Source organism: Pseudorasbora parva, chromosome 3 (assembly GCF_024679245.1).
Source record: "Pseudorasbora parva isolate DD20220531a chromosome 3, ASM2467924v1, whole genome shotgun sequence".
Lineage (NCBI taxonomy): Eukaryota > Metazoa > Chordata > Actinopteri > Cypriniformes > Gobionidae > Pseudorasbora > Pseudorasbora parva.
Window position 1 is genome coordinate 32,213,006 of NC_090174.1, and position 14,562 is coordinate 32,227,567.

General features: G+C 37.8%; 1 protein-coding gene across 2 annotated transcripts in view; it reads left to right on the forward strand.

Annotated features, from left to right (window-relative positions):
• LOC137070908 (neuronal tyrosine-phosphorylated phosphoinositide-3-kinase adapter 1) overlaps positions 1-14,562 on the forward strand; it is a 48,030-nt gene that overhangs the window by 15,620 nt on the left and 17,848 nt on the right. Inside the window, exon 2 of one of the 2 annotated variants that reach the window (XM_067438448.1) lies at positions 11,119-11,364. In XM_067438448.1, the coding sequence (XP_067294549.1) occupies positions 11,180-11,364 (185 nt within the window). In that variant the 5' untranslated portion in view covers positions 11,119-11,179. Of the gene's footprint in view, positions 1-11,118; positions 11,365-14,562 lie in introns of those variants that run through there. The other variant, XM_067438449.1, reaches the window with a different exon arrangement.

Sequence of the window (14,562 nt, forward strand, 5' to 3'; positions counted from 1 at the left end):
TGGGAGAAGCCAACATATGTGACCAAAGTAATATTTCAACTGAATATCAAGTTAAGGCACTTTGACAGGGTAAAAAGGCACTTTGACAAGGTTTTTCTATTTAAAAATAAAAATAGATACTGTAGGGTGAATTTTTATTTCATGCTGACTAAATAAAAATGTTTTTAAAAAAAATCATGGAAGCATTTTCATTAGATGGTCTTTTGATGCTTGATGTATATTCTAAATTTATATTTAAATAAATAAAACAATTCTAATACATGTAGATGTGATTGGCCTCTATTACGTCTCACTAATTATGTTATAAATAAAATATGCTTTAATAAATCAGTAAATGTGTCTTTTAGTGATGCTCAAAGTTCTTTGTTCTTAGACACTTCACATTTCAATCTAAATCGAGATACTGTTTGTATGTCTGTATCGATATATTTTTTATTTTATTTTTATTTTATTTTTTAAAATGTATTATTAAAGGTGTCATGAGCTGGCTTTTTTTTCTCTTTTTAAACTGTTGTCTGAGTACAACTAATGACATTTGTGTGTTTTTTTTTACATTCAAAAACATCATAACTAATAAGTAATATTAGTTATGATAGTAGGCTATTTTCTACACTAGTTTTGAGGCTCTCTCCTAAACGCTGGGTTTTGATAGGCGTGGCGCACTGGAGACTTGGAAGTAAACGCCAAGTCTGGAGCTCACTTGGAAGTGAGCTCCAGATCTCCTTTTAGTTCAGTTCACATGAGGGAGGGATTGATTTAAAGGGGAAACCTGGATGATTCTCTCACAGGGCTCATAAATGTCTTTATCTAACAAACACAATGATTTATTTCTCATCCACCCGCGGTTGATTGGAATATTATTTCTGTATTACATGGCCTGCATAATATGTGGATATAAGCGTGAACACACACACACGTGCGTGCCCCCAGATCAAGAAATATTATTTCTGCCGACGGGCGTACGTTTTGTTTGCCCGTCTGGAAAACACACAGCCCCGTAACTACTATGACATTTTACTCACATAAGTTTGTTGCACCATTCCTGTCTGATCCAAATTAGAAGGCACAACATCGTCTGCAATTCCAGCACCTTGAGACTTTACAAACGATTCCGCAGTGAATTGAAGCAAACACACAAACAGTCTTCCCCACGTGAGCTGGAACTTCATTAAAAATAAATAAATGAAGTTTCACACATTCCTAATATTAGGATCTAAAGGAAGCTTATGCAGCGACTGTTCTTCCACAATATCTTGCTATCTTCTTGGATGTGTTTATTGCTGGTTAGGGTGATCCGATGAGTCGGTGGGCGGGGCTACTGAATTACACGTGTTTATTATTCTGTAGAGGCGGTGTTTTGCCACTAGATTACATCAGGATGAAGCACACAATCGTTTTCTGGGCCTGGTGTCTATAAAAGCTTTTCTTTGACTAACAAGGACGTTTTCAGATTTGAAACTTACAGGATAATCTTATAATACCATGACCTTTTATGTATCAAAAGCTCAAGGGAATGTTTATTTTTTCAATTCATCATCCCTTTAAAACAATACTATTTTTATTATTGTATTATTATCAGGACCCACAAATATTCCCCAACTGCATCATTATGCATTATATTTAACATTATTTAGTTGTTTAATGTATAGTAATGTCACTGAAACTCTATAAACTTTCCCCTCATGCATTACTCGCGCTTTTGAATGCAGGCAGCATTCTCTCACAGTGCTCGCAATGTCCCACCTCTCCATTAATGCACTGAACATAATGAATAAACCATCTAAAATGCTTTGGATAATCATACTACTAAAACCAAATGTGATCTGGTGATTTGAATGAATGTTTGTGCTTTCAATATAAGGAGTGCTGCTTTAAATGATGTTTGTACTTTGACTTTGATTAGTGTCATTCCGCCGGCACATGCGCTTCAGATGATCCATGCAATCAATCAGTTCTAATCAAGAAAAAGTGTTTAAATGACTATTCCCAAAGTGTAAATGTTTAGCTCATCCAAAACGTTTAATTTTGCATTTATTCTCATGTTGTTTGCAATCATTTGAACGCCTGTATCGTCGCATTACATATCGTTGCATTTTTATATCGCAATGTATCAATTAACAATATATCGTTACATCCTGAATTTCTTCTGAGGCCCACCCTTGTGATCAGTATGTTGTATCAGTTACAGTATTAGTCTGTCACTTTCTGTGCAGTTTGAAATTGTGTCCGTGTTTGTAATGGTCTGTTTGTATTTGTGTTTTCTCAGGCTCTGTGTTATAGTTATATATTCATGTTGTAGAGATTATTGTACACTAATTATTGTGGCATCAGCCCTGTTGTTAGTCTAGAAATCTAGACGCACCCTAGCGGAAGCAAATGTAATTTGCAGCCTGTGTTGTCTAGCAACTCTCCATAGACTTGCGAGCTGGAAAAACCAAACTGGCTGGTGGGCGGGCGGGCTTAACATAATGATGGCAGAGTTGCGAAGGTTCCGCGTGCCTCTAGTAAACAAAGAAGCTGGCGAACAGCGGTTTTTCGAATTGGCTTTGGCCATGACTCTGGAAGACTTATAGTTAAGCTTATCTTTGAGAAAAGAACAAAGAATGGCACTGAAATCATTCTTAAGAAGGGAAGATGTGTTCTGAGTTTTGCCGATCAGATACGGTGAAAGTTTCATTATCAACTAGCTCCGCTTCACGTTTCTCTGATTGGTTGTAGCGCTATCCAATTGCGTGCAGAGGGAGTTTGAAAGATAACCTTTTATCCCGCCCCTCGGATTGAGCCCTGTCAATGGTGAGTTCCTCCCATTGATGGCTTGTCAGGCTACCCTGTTGTTGGAGTTGGGAGAAAAAACTTTGAGGGGAGCATGTTGTAAAAAAACAAAAAAAAAAACTATAGCCTATACACACTTCCACAATTCTCTTCATATCTGTCTGTCTTACCATAGTTATAGCCTAGGGGAGCCTTTATTGATTTCCATTTCCAAGTGTCTCTATTAGACAGCAAAACAAACCTGTCTAACTCCCTCCACAGCTCTCATGTGTGTTACACGAACATGCGTACAAATCAATACCTGATATGATTATGTATGACAGTCCCTGTATAAGTTTATGGTTCAAGAGTTCATAGGTGTAAGAAAGCTGTAATATATAATGTAAAAGAGGGATCTCAAAGCCATTAACATAACTGTCACATTTTTTTATTTATTTTGAAGATGGATGGATGGATGGATGGATGGATGGATGGATGGATGGATGGATGGATGGATGGATGTTGTTCAGGTGGTGAGCATGTGAACAGAGTGAGCTCTCCAGATGACTTTGTAGTTAAAACATTTCAGGTAGAACACAAGGAAATTTCAGGGTAATTCACAGTTTCCAAATCTCCAGAAGAATTAGAATATGTTCTCATCTATGACCGTCATCAGTGGGGTTGGATGACTTGACCACGCGGTGGGTAGTGTCAGTGTTGGTGGAGTTGCAAATGTTGGCCACTTTCAAATATTTCACTCTGTGTTTGTTTCAGCAGTGAGTGTGTAGGCATGAGGTGTGGGGGAGGATGGAGAAAGATGAGAAGGTGGAAAACGGGCATACGTTAAATAGAGACAAAACTGTTCATTCATGTGTTTGTTGATTTGTGTGTTTTTTTGGAAGATTTTGAAGAAAGGTGGGGTATGTAATGAGGTCTTCTGTGGAAGTGTTCAGGGGTTGATGCATGTTATACATGAACAGCATTTGAAAAAGCTAGATGTCCTTTTTCATAGTGCCTTTCATTTTATTACCATTTGTGGCTATCAAGCACAATTACTCTTTATAAGCACTGTACCTGTACTGTACTGACTGTGCTGTATGTTCAGACAGAAGTAGGAAATAAATGCTTAAAGGTACAATATATAAGATATTTGCATTAAAAACCACATAGCAAAAACCACTAGAACAATGCTATATATATTTTTGACTTATGTATACATTATCCCAAATGTTTCCCACAATGTTTGAATCCAGAGAAATCTGCAAATTTAATCATCGAAATGGTCCGTGTCATTGCATCACCTGTCAATGGCATCATATCCCTATATCCATATACCCTCAGCTGTTGTTTAAAACCATGGAGAAACACTGTGCTCCCTAAAAAAATGGAGTAGTAGTAGATGTAGCATCAAAGCATACACTGTAAAAAAATATTTGTTGATTTAACCTAAAAAAGTAAGTATCCTGGTTGCCTGTTAACCTGGAGTTTATTGAAATTAAAAATTTAAGTTGATACAATGAAGGAAATTTGTTTAATAAATAGAAACTCAAAATATTATTGTATCTGAACCACAAAAAAATTGATAAATCATGAAAATAGCACTATTTGGCATGTTTCACTGCGTCATCAGAAATAAAACACACACAATTACCCAATATGCTTACAAAATCTTTTAATAATATTTTAATAAAGGTTGTTGAATCTCAAAAAATGTTCATTGTATTAAGTTTATGCCAGTAACAAACTGGAAAAGTTTCATAGTGATATCTTGTAATTTAAAAAATTCCCTATTCACCTGTAGTGTCTCGCCTTAACTAATAATTTTAATTTCAATGAACTCAAAATTTTGAGGCAACCAGGTAACTTTATTCTAAATAATTTGTTATTATTATAACATTATTATAACAATATTATATGGTAATGTCTAGCAACCAACACTTTGTTTTTAACATTTTGTGATGGATCACAATTATTCATTATCTTTTGCAGCCCCCAATAACTCTATAAAGCAAAAATGGCTGTAAAAAATTGAACATAACTCCCGTGATATCGCACTCCATTACGGCATCATCAAGTTGCATTTTTGATATTGTTTTGAATAAGTGACCTCTAGCAGTGAGACATATGGATGGATGGATGGATGGATGGATGGATGGATGGATGGATGGATGGATGGGTGGATGGATGGATGGATGGATAGATGGATGGATGGATGGATGGATGGATGGATGGATGGATAGATAGATAGATAGATAGATAGATAGATAGATAGATAGATAGATAGATAGATAGATAGATAGATAGATAGATAGATAGATAGATAGATAGATGGCAGAACAACTGTATTTAGTGCAAAGAGCATTAAGTGTTGATTACAAGGTGGAATTCAGGTTAGTTGAAGACTTATTTTAGAGGAAGTCAATGAAGGTGAGCACTTTCCAACCTTGCTTCCAAACCTTGATAGATTTCTACTGATTATATTGCTGATAGTCTCACAGATGTTGTCTCTATTTTGTAAAGTTCTTAGACTGGGTAAACCCTGCCGGCAATTTGATTTTGCCCTGCAGCTCAGGCTGGAATCCTGTACATTAATTCATCCTGCTTCTGTTATACATTTGCAGGAACCAATCACAGATGGACTTCTCCTTCTGCGCGTTTTCAGCGGGTTTAACACAATGATGGATAGGGAAGGATGGATCTATCTCCGTTGATCACGCTCCTTGTGGTCTGATTGGTTGAAGGACTATCCAGTTGCATACAGTCATTTGAATTATGCTCGTTGATCACGCCTCTTGTGCAGTAGAAAATACAGAGCAGCCAATGTTCGTTCTTAAAAGATTGAGCTTGGTTTAGTGATAGACAGACAATACAGTTATTTGTGTTTGTAGAGAGCAAAAAGGTGACATCTGAAAACAGCTGAAAGGTAACTTAAAAAGAGAGCTGTCCTTGTATTTTTTATTCATTTGAATTATAACTGCGGATGTGACTGAGCTGTTAAAGCCATATATAAAAACTGAAAATTGAACAAAAATGTATTTAAATAATTAAATTGATAAATACATGCATATGCCAGCACCTGTGCAAAATTCCCTTTGTAAAACACAATCAGTGGAACATTGTGCGCACATGTATCTCCTCCCCAAAATAAATATATATGGAGCTTACAACGGCTAGTTTTACTATGCATAACGTCCATGATTACTGTACAAGACATTATGAAAATATACAGACTCTAAATGCCATGTGCCATCACACTACATTTGCTAAACATCATTTAGTATCCTTGTCTTGTTTTAGAATATATCAAAATATCCATAAAAGCATGGATGCATATTGTTTTACAGATAAGCATGCCACTGACAAAACATTAAAAAAAAGAAAAAACATGCAGTCTTACTTTCCAATTTCCTTTAAATTATATCCTTCAAATACAATGGTGTTTTTCATAATGTCAGGAAGAGTTCTCATTATTAGGCTACTGTCTGCCTGAAACAACAACACACCTCCGTGCAGCAGTGGTTGTACAGTATTGTCATTGGACCAATTCAAACCGGCCAATGAACCGTTCCACCAACAAACAAATTCAGCAGTGTCCGCCATAATGTCAAGAGTCAAGTGCACATCATTGATCCTCATTATCGCTTGAAATATTTGTCAGATATTGTCTGCAGTTTAATTTAAAGAGGAACTCCTCATCGTAAAGACAGTATTACATGACACCGGAATTGTGTTCAAAAGCAGCACATCCACTAAATTCATATAACTTTTGTTTAACTTCTAGATAATGACTAATTTGAGTGCGTAACTCCATTATTGAGAGTGGAATATTTTTTCTAAAATGTGTATATAAAAATTCTAATAAGTGACTTCATTACGTCACTAACTCCAGTAAATGAGTGGTTTAGAGTGTGTGGTCGGTGTGCACATACATTTATTTTGTATAAATCCTGATATCAGGACACAAATGTGTATAATGACTTGGGTATGGCATAGTTATTACAGGAAGAGGGTTAAATGTGAGGACATTACCCATGTCCCCACTTTTCAAAACGCTTATTAATCATACAGGATGAGTTTTAAAAAAAAGTAAAAATGCAGAATGTTTCCTGTGATGGGTAGGTTTAGGGGCAGGGGCAGTGTAGGGGGATAGAAAATATGGTTTGCACGGTATAAAAACCATTACGACTATGGAATGTCCCCACATTTCACAAAGTGTGTGTGTGTGTGTGTGTGTGTGTGTGTGTGTGTGTGTGTGTGTGTGTGTGTGTGTGTGTGTGAGACCTGGTAATCCCTATGTTATGGGGACAAAATGTCCCCACAAAGATGGCAATATCCGAAATCCTTGTCCTTGTGGGGACATTTTTAGGTCCCCATGAGGAAAACATCTTATAAATCACACAGAAGGAGTTTTTTTGAGAAAGTAAAAATGCAGAATGTTTCCTGTGATGGGTAGGTTTAGGGGCAGGGGCAGTGTAGGGGGATAGGATGTACAGTTTGTACAGTATGAAATCCATTATGCCTATGGAAAGTCCCCATAAAACATGGAAACACGACATGTGTGCGTGTGTGTGCGTGTGTGTGTGTGTGTGTGTGTGTGTGTGTGTGTGTGTGTGTGTGTGTGTGTGTGTGTGTGTGCGCGTGTGTGCGTGTGTGTGTACACAACGTTTATACATCAGGCCATAGGGGTGTCCAATCCTGCTCCTGAAGGCCACCTTCCAACAGAGCTCAACTCTAGTGCTAAGTGTTAAACACATCTAAATCAGCTAAATCAAACACTGCATCCAAATTGTGTACTGTATTAGATGCTACATGTGGTTTGAAACTTGCTTTCGACCGCTAAAAAAGTATGTTCTATATAGTATGATTGTGTATATGAAAGAAATTACTTCATACACTCCAGATGTTGTTGTGTGTCATAACCTATGGTCTTCTTTGTGGCTGCCATTTACTAATCCTCTCCTGTTGCCACATGGGATAATAAAGTGGATGTTCACCTTAGAACCTAAAATGGTCTAAAATATTTGGATGCATGGAATCTCTTTCGGATCACTAGAAACTTCCAGGAGCAGGATTTGACACCCCTGTTAATGATCCCAGAAGCATGGCTAACTCTTAACACAGGTAACTTCTTGGCATAGGAATGCTCAAATCATCTGTTTGTCTAACATTTTTAATGTCAGGGTTGTATGAATATGTCAGGATCTTCATCCATCAATCCATAAGGTGACTTTGTGAGTTATTTTATCTTTTTCTCAGTCATATCAGTATATGTCTCAGTTGATGCAGTTTAAGCTTCCGTATTCGTCTTTTGCTCCCCTCTACTTGACCCAGTTTACTATGAAGTTTAACTTGCAGGCATGGGTTTAATGAGTAATTATATAAATTCATTTATTTTTCATTCATAGCTCTTCCTTCAGTTAGGCAAAGACCACAGAAAACTGTACGTGTGATAAAAATAATCTGCTTGCGTGCTTGCATGTGTGTTTGGTCATGTTTGACTTTATGAACTGGTTAGTGATGCACGACTGCATAAGTGGGTGCCTTGGAGCACATGAATCATTATTGCGTGTGCATTATCTGTGAGTATTAAATGTGTTTGCTGTCTTTAGGACACTAAACATTAGAGTCCAGCTATATTCCTGTTACATAGCAATACTGCTGCGCTGGACATGCACGTATCTGCACATTCAGCATACTCAGCTAACCCACTCACCTTCTTCTCATCATTGCTCTCTATCTCTCTCAGTCCCTATCTCTCCTCCTCTCCCGCGCTTTCCCTTTTTCTGTGTGCTGGAAAAACACTGGAAAAGCACAGCAGTTGACAGCTGCATCCTTTTTAGCCAATCAGAGCTCTCTTTCGTACTACCCGGCACTCAAACTCAGAGCACTCTGTACAATATCTGCCCCACAACAAGCAGCTCGAACACGCTCACTGTCTCTCTCTCTTCTTCTCTTGCTAGCTTGTTCTCTCTTCTGCCAGAATGCCTGTGTACTACATGTGACAGGCTGCATTACAGACCACAGATTTACACAGGCAAAGCCGGGGCAGCCCGGGGGCCTGCAGCCAACTGAGCCTCTCATGCTTACTCAGATCTTCCTCTCAGAGAGAGCGATGGAGCATGCCCTTTACAGTCCTCTGTGATAAAGATGAAAATGAGTGTAGTGATGGTAATTTTAAGTCACAAGCTGAAATTTTCACTCTTTATACATTGGATGTTTAAATGTGTAAGACAGCTGTGAAGGCAAAATTGTGAAAAGTATTTTAAGATATTTAGAAGTTTTCCAGCACAGATTTGATCCGTCATTTCTATAGATTGTGTTATTTTAGTATTATAAATATGTTATAATATATATTATAGTATTTTATACATATTCATAATTTTATTTGGCTCTTATTTTTGTATTTTCAATTTTAGTTGTGGTTTGTTATGCTTCTCATACCAATCAGATATAACACTATGACCACCTTCCTAATGTTGTGTTGGTCCCCTTTTTCTGCCAATACAGCAAAACAGCATGGACTCCACTAGAACCCTGAAGGTGTGCTGTGGTATCTGGCTCCAAGATGTTAGCAGCAGATCCTTTAAATCCTGTATGTTGCGAGTTGGGGATTGGACTTGTTTGTTAAGCACATCCCACAGATATGGAGGCCACGTTGCCATCATTGTTGTGCTCTTCATACCATTTTTGCTTTGTAGCAGGGCACATTATCCTGCTGAAAGAAGCCACAGCCACCAGGGAATACTGTTTGGACAGGGGTCAGCATGGGCACCCTGACTGGTCTGCGGCTATGCAGCCCCATATGCCATAAACTGGTGTATTCTGACACCTTTCTATCAGAACCAGCATTAACTTCTTGAGCAATTTTGAACTACATCCTTCGGTCCCCACGTGCATCAGTGAGCCTTGGCCACCCATTACCCTTTCGTCGGTTTATTACTGTTCCTTCCTTGGACCACTTTTGATAGACACTGACCATTTCAGACCAGGAACATCCCACAAGAGCTGCAGTTTTGGAGATGCTCTAGCCCAGTCATAGCCATCACAGTTCGGCCCTTGTCAAACTCGCTCCAATTCTTATACTTGCCCATTTTTCCTGCTTCTAACTCATCAATTTTGAGGACAAAGTATTCACTTGCTGCCTAATATCCCATCCACTTACAGGTGCCGTGATGAAGAGAAAATCAGTGTTATTCACAAAATCTGTCAGTGGTCATAATGTTATGCCTGATCAGTGTATATATCCAGTAGGTCTTTTTTTTGTAGTTCTTTCAACTTTATCAGTTAGTTGCCAATGCAAAATTTTTAACTTTAGGATTTTCTTTTTTAATACTTTTAATATTTTAAAGTTATAATAGTGTTTTTCTAATATTTGTATTGTATTTTATTTCAACATTATTTCAATTAACAAAAAGTTTAGTCAAACTGGTTTATAAATTTGTATAAATAATTAATTAGCGAATCACAATGAATTTATTTTTTGGGACTGAATTGAAGGTACTTCAACCTTAGACCCTCTATTATGATCACTTAGTCCAAACTGTCTTCCTTTTCCAAGAGCAATATGGACAGCACTAGGGAATGGAGTAGGCCTATTGAACACCGAATGAAACACTTCCACCAAACGTCTGTGCTGTGTTAATTTGGACAGTTCATTAGTTTCAGTTCATTTGGACAGTTAGGATTTATGCTATCAGAAATATTTAAATTAATTTGCATACAATTGAAAATGCAAACTATGTAAGTTTAACTGATTTTATTTACTTACTTTTTAAGTATTGGTGCCAGTATATGTAAATGAACAATTACTCATTCTCTGTGTTACCTGAGCGGAGAAATGTACATTTATTTGGCAGCAAAAGTCTGCACAGTGACAGGAAACTATGGTTTATACTTCTGCTTTTTTGTCGAAACCTCAAATTGTTATTAACAGAATAGTTATCGAAAGATAGTTAGCAAAGGTAGGTTTATTATTGTAAATTACATTTTGTCTACTCTTTAGACAGCATTATGGTAAAAATGGAACACAATGGAACAATACAAGTCAACACCATTATGACTAAAAGTTTTCAAAGAAGTATTTCCTACTAAAGCAAGGGGGAGTTTCTCTCTCTAGTAAGAGAGAGTATATCCATGGCAGACTGGTGGGAGTTGCCTTGGACAGCAACATGCCCAGTTCATTACGGGTGTTGAAGTTTTCCTGCCTATATGTAAAAAGGGAAAACAACTGCCTTGTTTTGCTCTGTTTTCTTGTCAGGTAGCACCCATTGCAACATTTGCCTTAGACAGCCACGTTTTATTGAATGCCCATTTTGCCTGTGGTGAAATGCCCCTTTAACTAAGTGCCTGCATTTCCCTCCTTTACAGGTAACTGGAACAGGGGAAGCTTTAAAATACCTTCCCCTGCTCCTGATTGGTTCTCTATACCATGAGCTCTGGCTCCGCCCAGGATGTGGCGGTGGAGAATTTCCTGCGTGACATAGAGAGGCGGGGCCAGTGGCTGCACTGCGCTGTTATTGGCTGTGAGGAGGAGCATCCCCGTGGCGACATGAACCTGCTGTATCGGAAAAGTCGACTGGACTGGAGACACAGAGATCAGGAGAGCAAGAAAAGGTAAAAGATGGAGAGAATAATAAAAAGAAAAAAGAAAAATCTATGAGCCTGCTGTAGGAGAATAAAGGAATATGTGAGTAGACAGAACGATAGAAGGGGTTATAGAGAGGCTTTGCAGAGCTTAAATGAAAGGTAAAGGGGAAAAGGCAGTGAGAGGAAGATTAGTAAAATCCTGACTTGATAAAGGAGGTGAGAAAAAGGTGAAATGGAAAGGAGGAGCATATAGAATGAAAAAGAGTATCAAGGAGAAAAGAGAGAGAGAGAGCTAAATGGAGGAATATGACACGATTAAGAGAAGTCTTAACTCTGGAATAGAGACATTTGTCTTTCACATCTTATGCAAAGCATCCAAATCTTCTTTCCGTCTGAGAGACAGAAAGACAGGAGGATATATTCAACACAATCTGCCCCTCTGGTGTCTCGGTGGATCAGCAACTGGAGATTTTGACTTTTCTTGCCTTTTTTGTTTAATTATAAATACAATTATCCATATCAATTTATTCCACTTTTTACTTTGAATTAGTTAACTTAAAATAATGTTACATGTTTTTTATTATTAATTGTTTAAATGTATCAACAGGTAAATCATGCACCCATATAATTTTTTTGTCTTTTATATAATAAAAGACTAAAAAATAAAATCACTTGTTGTAAATGTGGCAAGGAAATTAAGGCATCACAACATGATGTATGAAAAATGAATGTTAGTTTTGAGACAAGATTACATTAGATGATCACAAAGATAAACAATACAATATACAATATCGACCGATACTTAAAATCTCGAATATATCAATCTACAATATAATACTGATATAGTATTAATATCATGTATCCCAACATTGTTTTTTTTTTTTTTTTGTAAATGTGTGTGCCTATTTATTGATGGGGGACAAATTTGTACTCAAAAATTAGCTAAAACAAACTCTCCTTTTGAGGGGCTAATAATTGAGTAATTTTTATTGTAAAAAGGGAAAATTTCTGTTATGTTATAGTACATTTAACTATTTAAATATTAGGAGTCGGATTTATGGGTTTACAGGGTCCAGCCAGCAGTCCCCACAAGGGAAATTGATTAATAAACATATGAAATAATATTTTTTGAAAATGTAAAAATGCCGAAAGGTTTCTGTGATGGAAAGGTTTAGTAGTAGGGTTAAGGGTTAAGGTAACCATTATGCCAATGGAGAGTCATGACATTTTGTGGAAAATTGTGTGTGTGTGTGTGTGTGTGTGTGTGTGTGTGTGTGTGTGTGTGTGTGTGTGTGTGTGTGTGTGTGTGTGTGTGTGTGTGTGTGTGTGTGTGTGTGTGTGTGTGTGTGTGTGGGCATGTTTTTGTGGGCATGTTTTTGTGACATGAGGACACAAATGTGTATAATGACATGGGTATGACAGGTATTATAAGGAGAGGGTGACTTATGAGGACATACCCCCCCCCCCCCCCCTTCAAAATGCTTATAAATTATACAGTTTTTTAAAGAAAGTAAAAATGCAGAATGTTTCCTGTGATGGGTAGGTTTAGGGGCAGGGGCAGTGTAAGGCGATATAAAATAAAACCATTACGCCTATGGATGTCACAAAAACAAACGTGTGTGTGTAGTTCCTGTCCTAAATCCACATCTATCCTTAAACGACACATTAAGTTTCATAATAAGTCTGTATATTGCCATATTCTGCAATGCTTTGTTTACACGTGTTCTTTTGATTGCATTTTCCTTCTTTAATTCCTTTTAGCTGGACAGGATTGATTTCAGCCTTTACGCCTTTTTGAGTTACTCTCTCTCTGTCTCTGTTTTGGATGAAGAGGAGAATGCATTTAGATGATTGTCTCTGACACCTGTGCAAATGGACATCAAAGCGCTTTTCATCCGCTCTGTGTTCTACATTCATGACACACGCGGAACCCACAACACATCCTGAGCTCAGACTAACACGCCTGCTTTTAGTATAAACTGCTCACACATGGAGACAGACATGTGCTGTCACATCAGACATGCTTTGATACATGCACAGTATCTTTAAGCAGTGATCTCAGTCTTCTTCCAGCACTTTCTCTCCCCTTTACAGACGTAAAAAGATACACAAGAGGTCACCCACGCATGCTCGCTTTCTGTCTGGAGGATCTGTCCACTTCCTCTCTCGTCCTCCCACTCAATCCCTCCATCCTCCTCCTCCTCTCTTCTGCTGAATGCAGATGATTCTCATTCATTTATCAATCTCTTCCTGTTCCCCTCTGCTTTTTTTTTGCATCTCGCTGTCAGTCTCTGCATTTGAGTGGCAGCAAATGAATCAAGTGAAGTGGATCATGTTAGAAAACTTATTCTGCACTCTAATGTGCCTTTAAACTCAAGATTTCGAGAAGAGCCACATGTTGTGCAGCCTTAAGCAAAACAACAGAAATAGAGCAGACATGAATCGCTTCTGTTCCCCGTACCTTTGAGCTTTCATTCTGCCATGTGTATCATCGTGTCAAATAAAAGCGAACAACCCAAAATCCTCAGCTATGAGAGAATACCTCATATGACTCTCTCATATCGCTTTCAGACAAAGATGGATTTTCTTTCAAACATTCCATTTTTTGGCATGAATGGGTTATAAGACTCAAAAACGTTTAAAAAATCTTACGACCCCAAACTTTTGAACGGTAATATGCAATATATTGTTTCAATCTTCTAATTTGTCTTGAAAATGCGTAATTCCAGCACTAGGATGTTTCACTGATTGTATCACCATCTACCAGAACTGACATGTATGTATTTGATACATAGATCTAGTGTGGAATACGAGGTTTTTTCAGGTTGAGTATGGAAAACATTACACAATGTGAGAAAATAATTCAGTCCAGTGGTTTGTTCTAAATAAATGACTATGGTGTGTGCAGCTGAAACACATTCAGGTCTTTTTTTCCAGGTTATACCTGGAAGACAGCTGTACTGCGAGGTCTCCATTGCCAACTCGTATGCTCCGTGCCCTCCCTGCACATCATATCCTGTGGTGCTGTTCTTTTCTGTTAGCGTGTGTGTCACACTCTACTAGCTCAGCATCTTCTCTGCCTTCTGCCTGACAACAGAGACTCACACACACATGAACACTCACACACACTGCAGAACCGTGTATTGATGAGTCGCTTCCATCTGGACTTTGTGCACATCAACCTTCATAAAGGTCAAAGGAGGGGGACACGGTAGTCTCTGGACA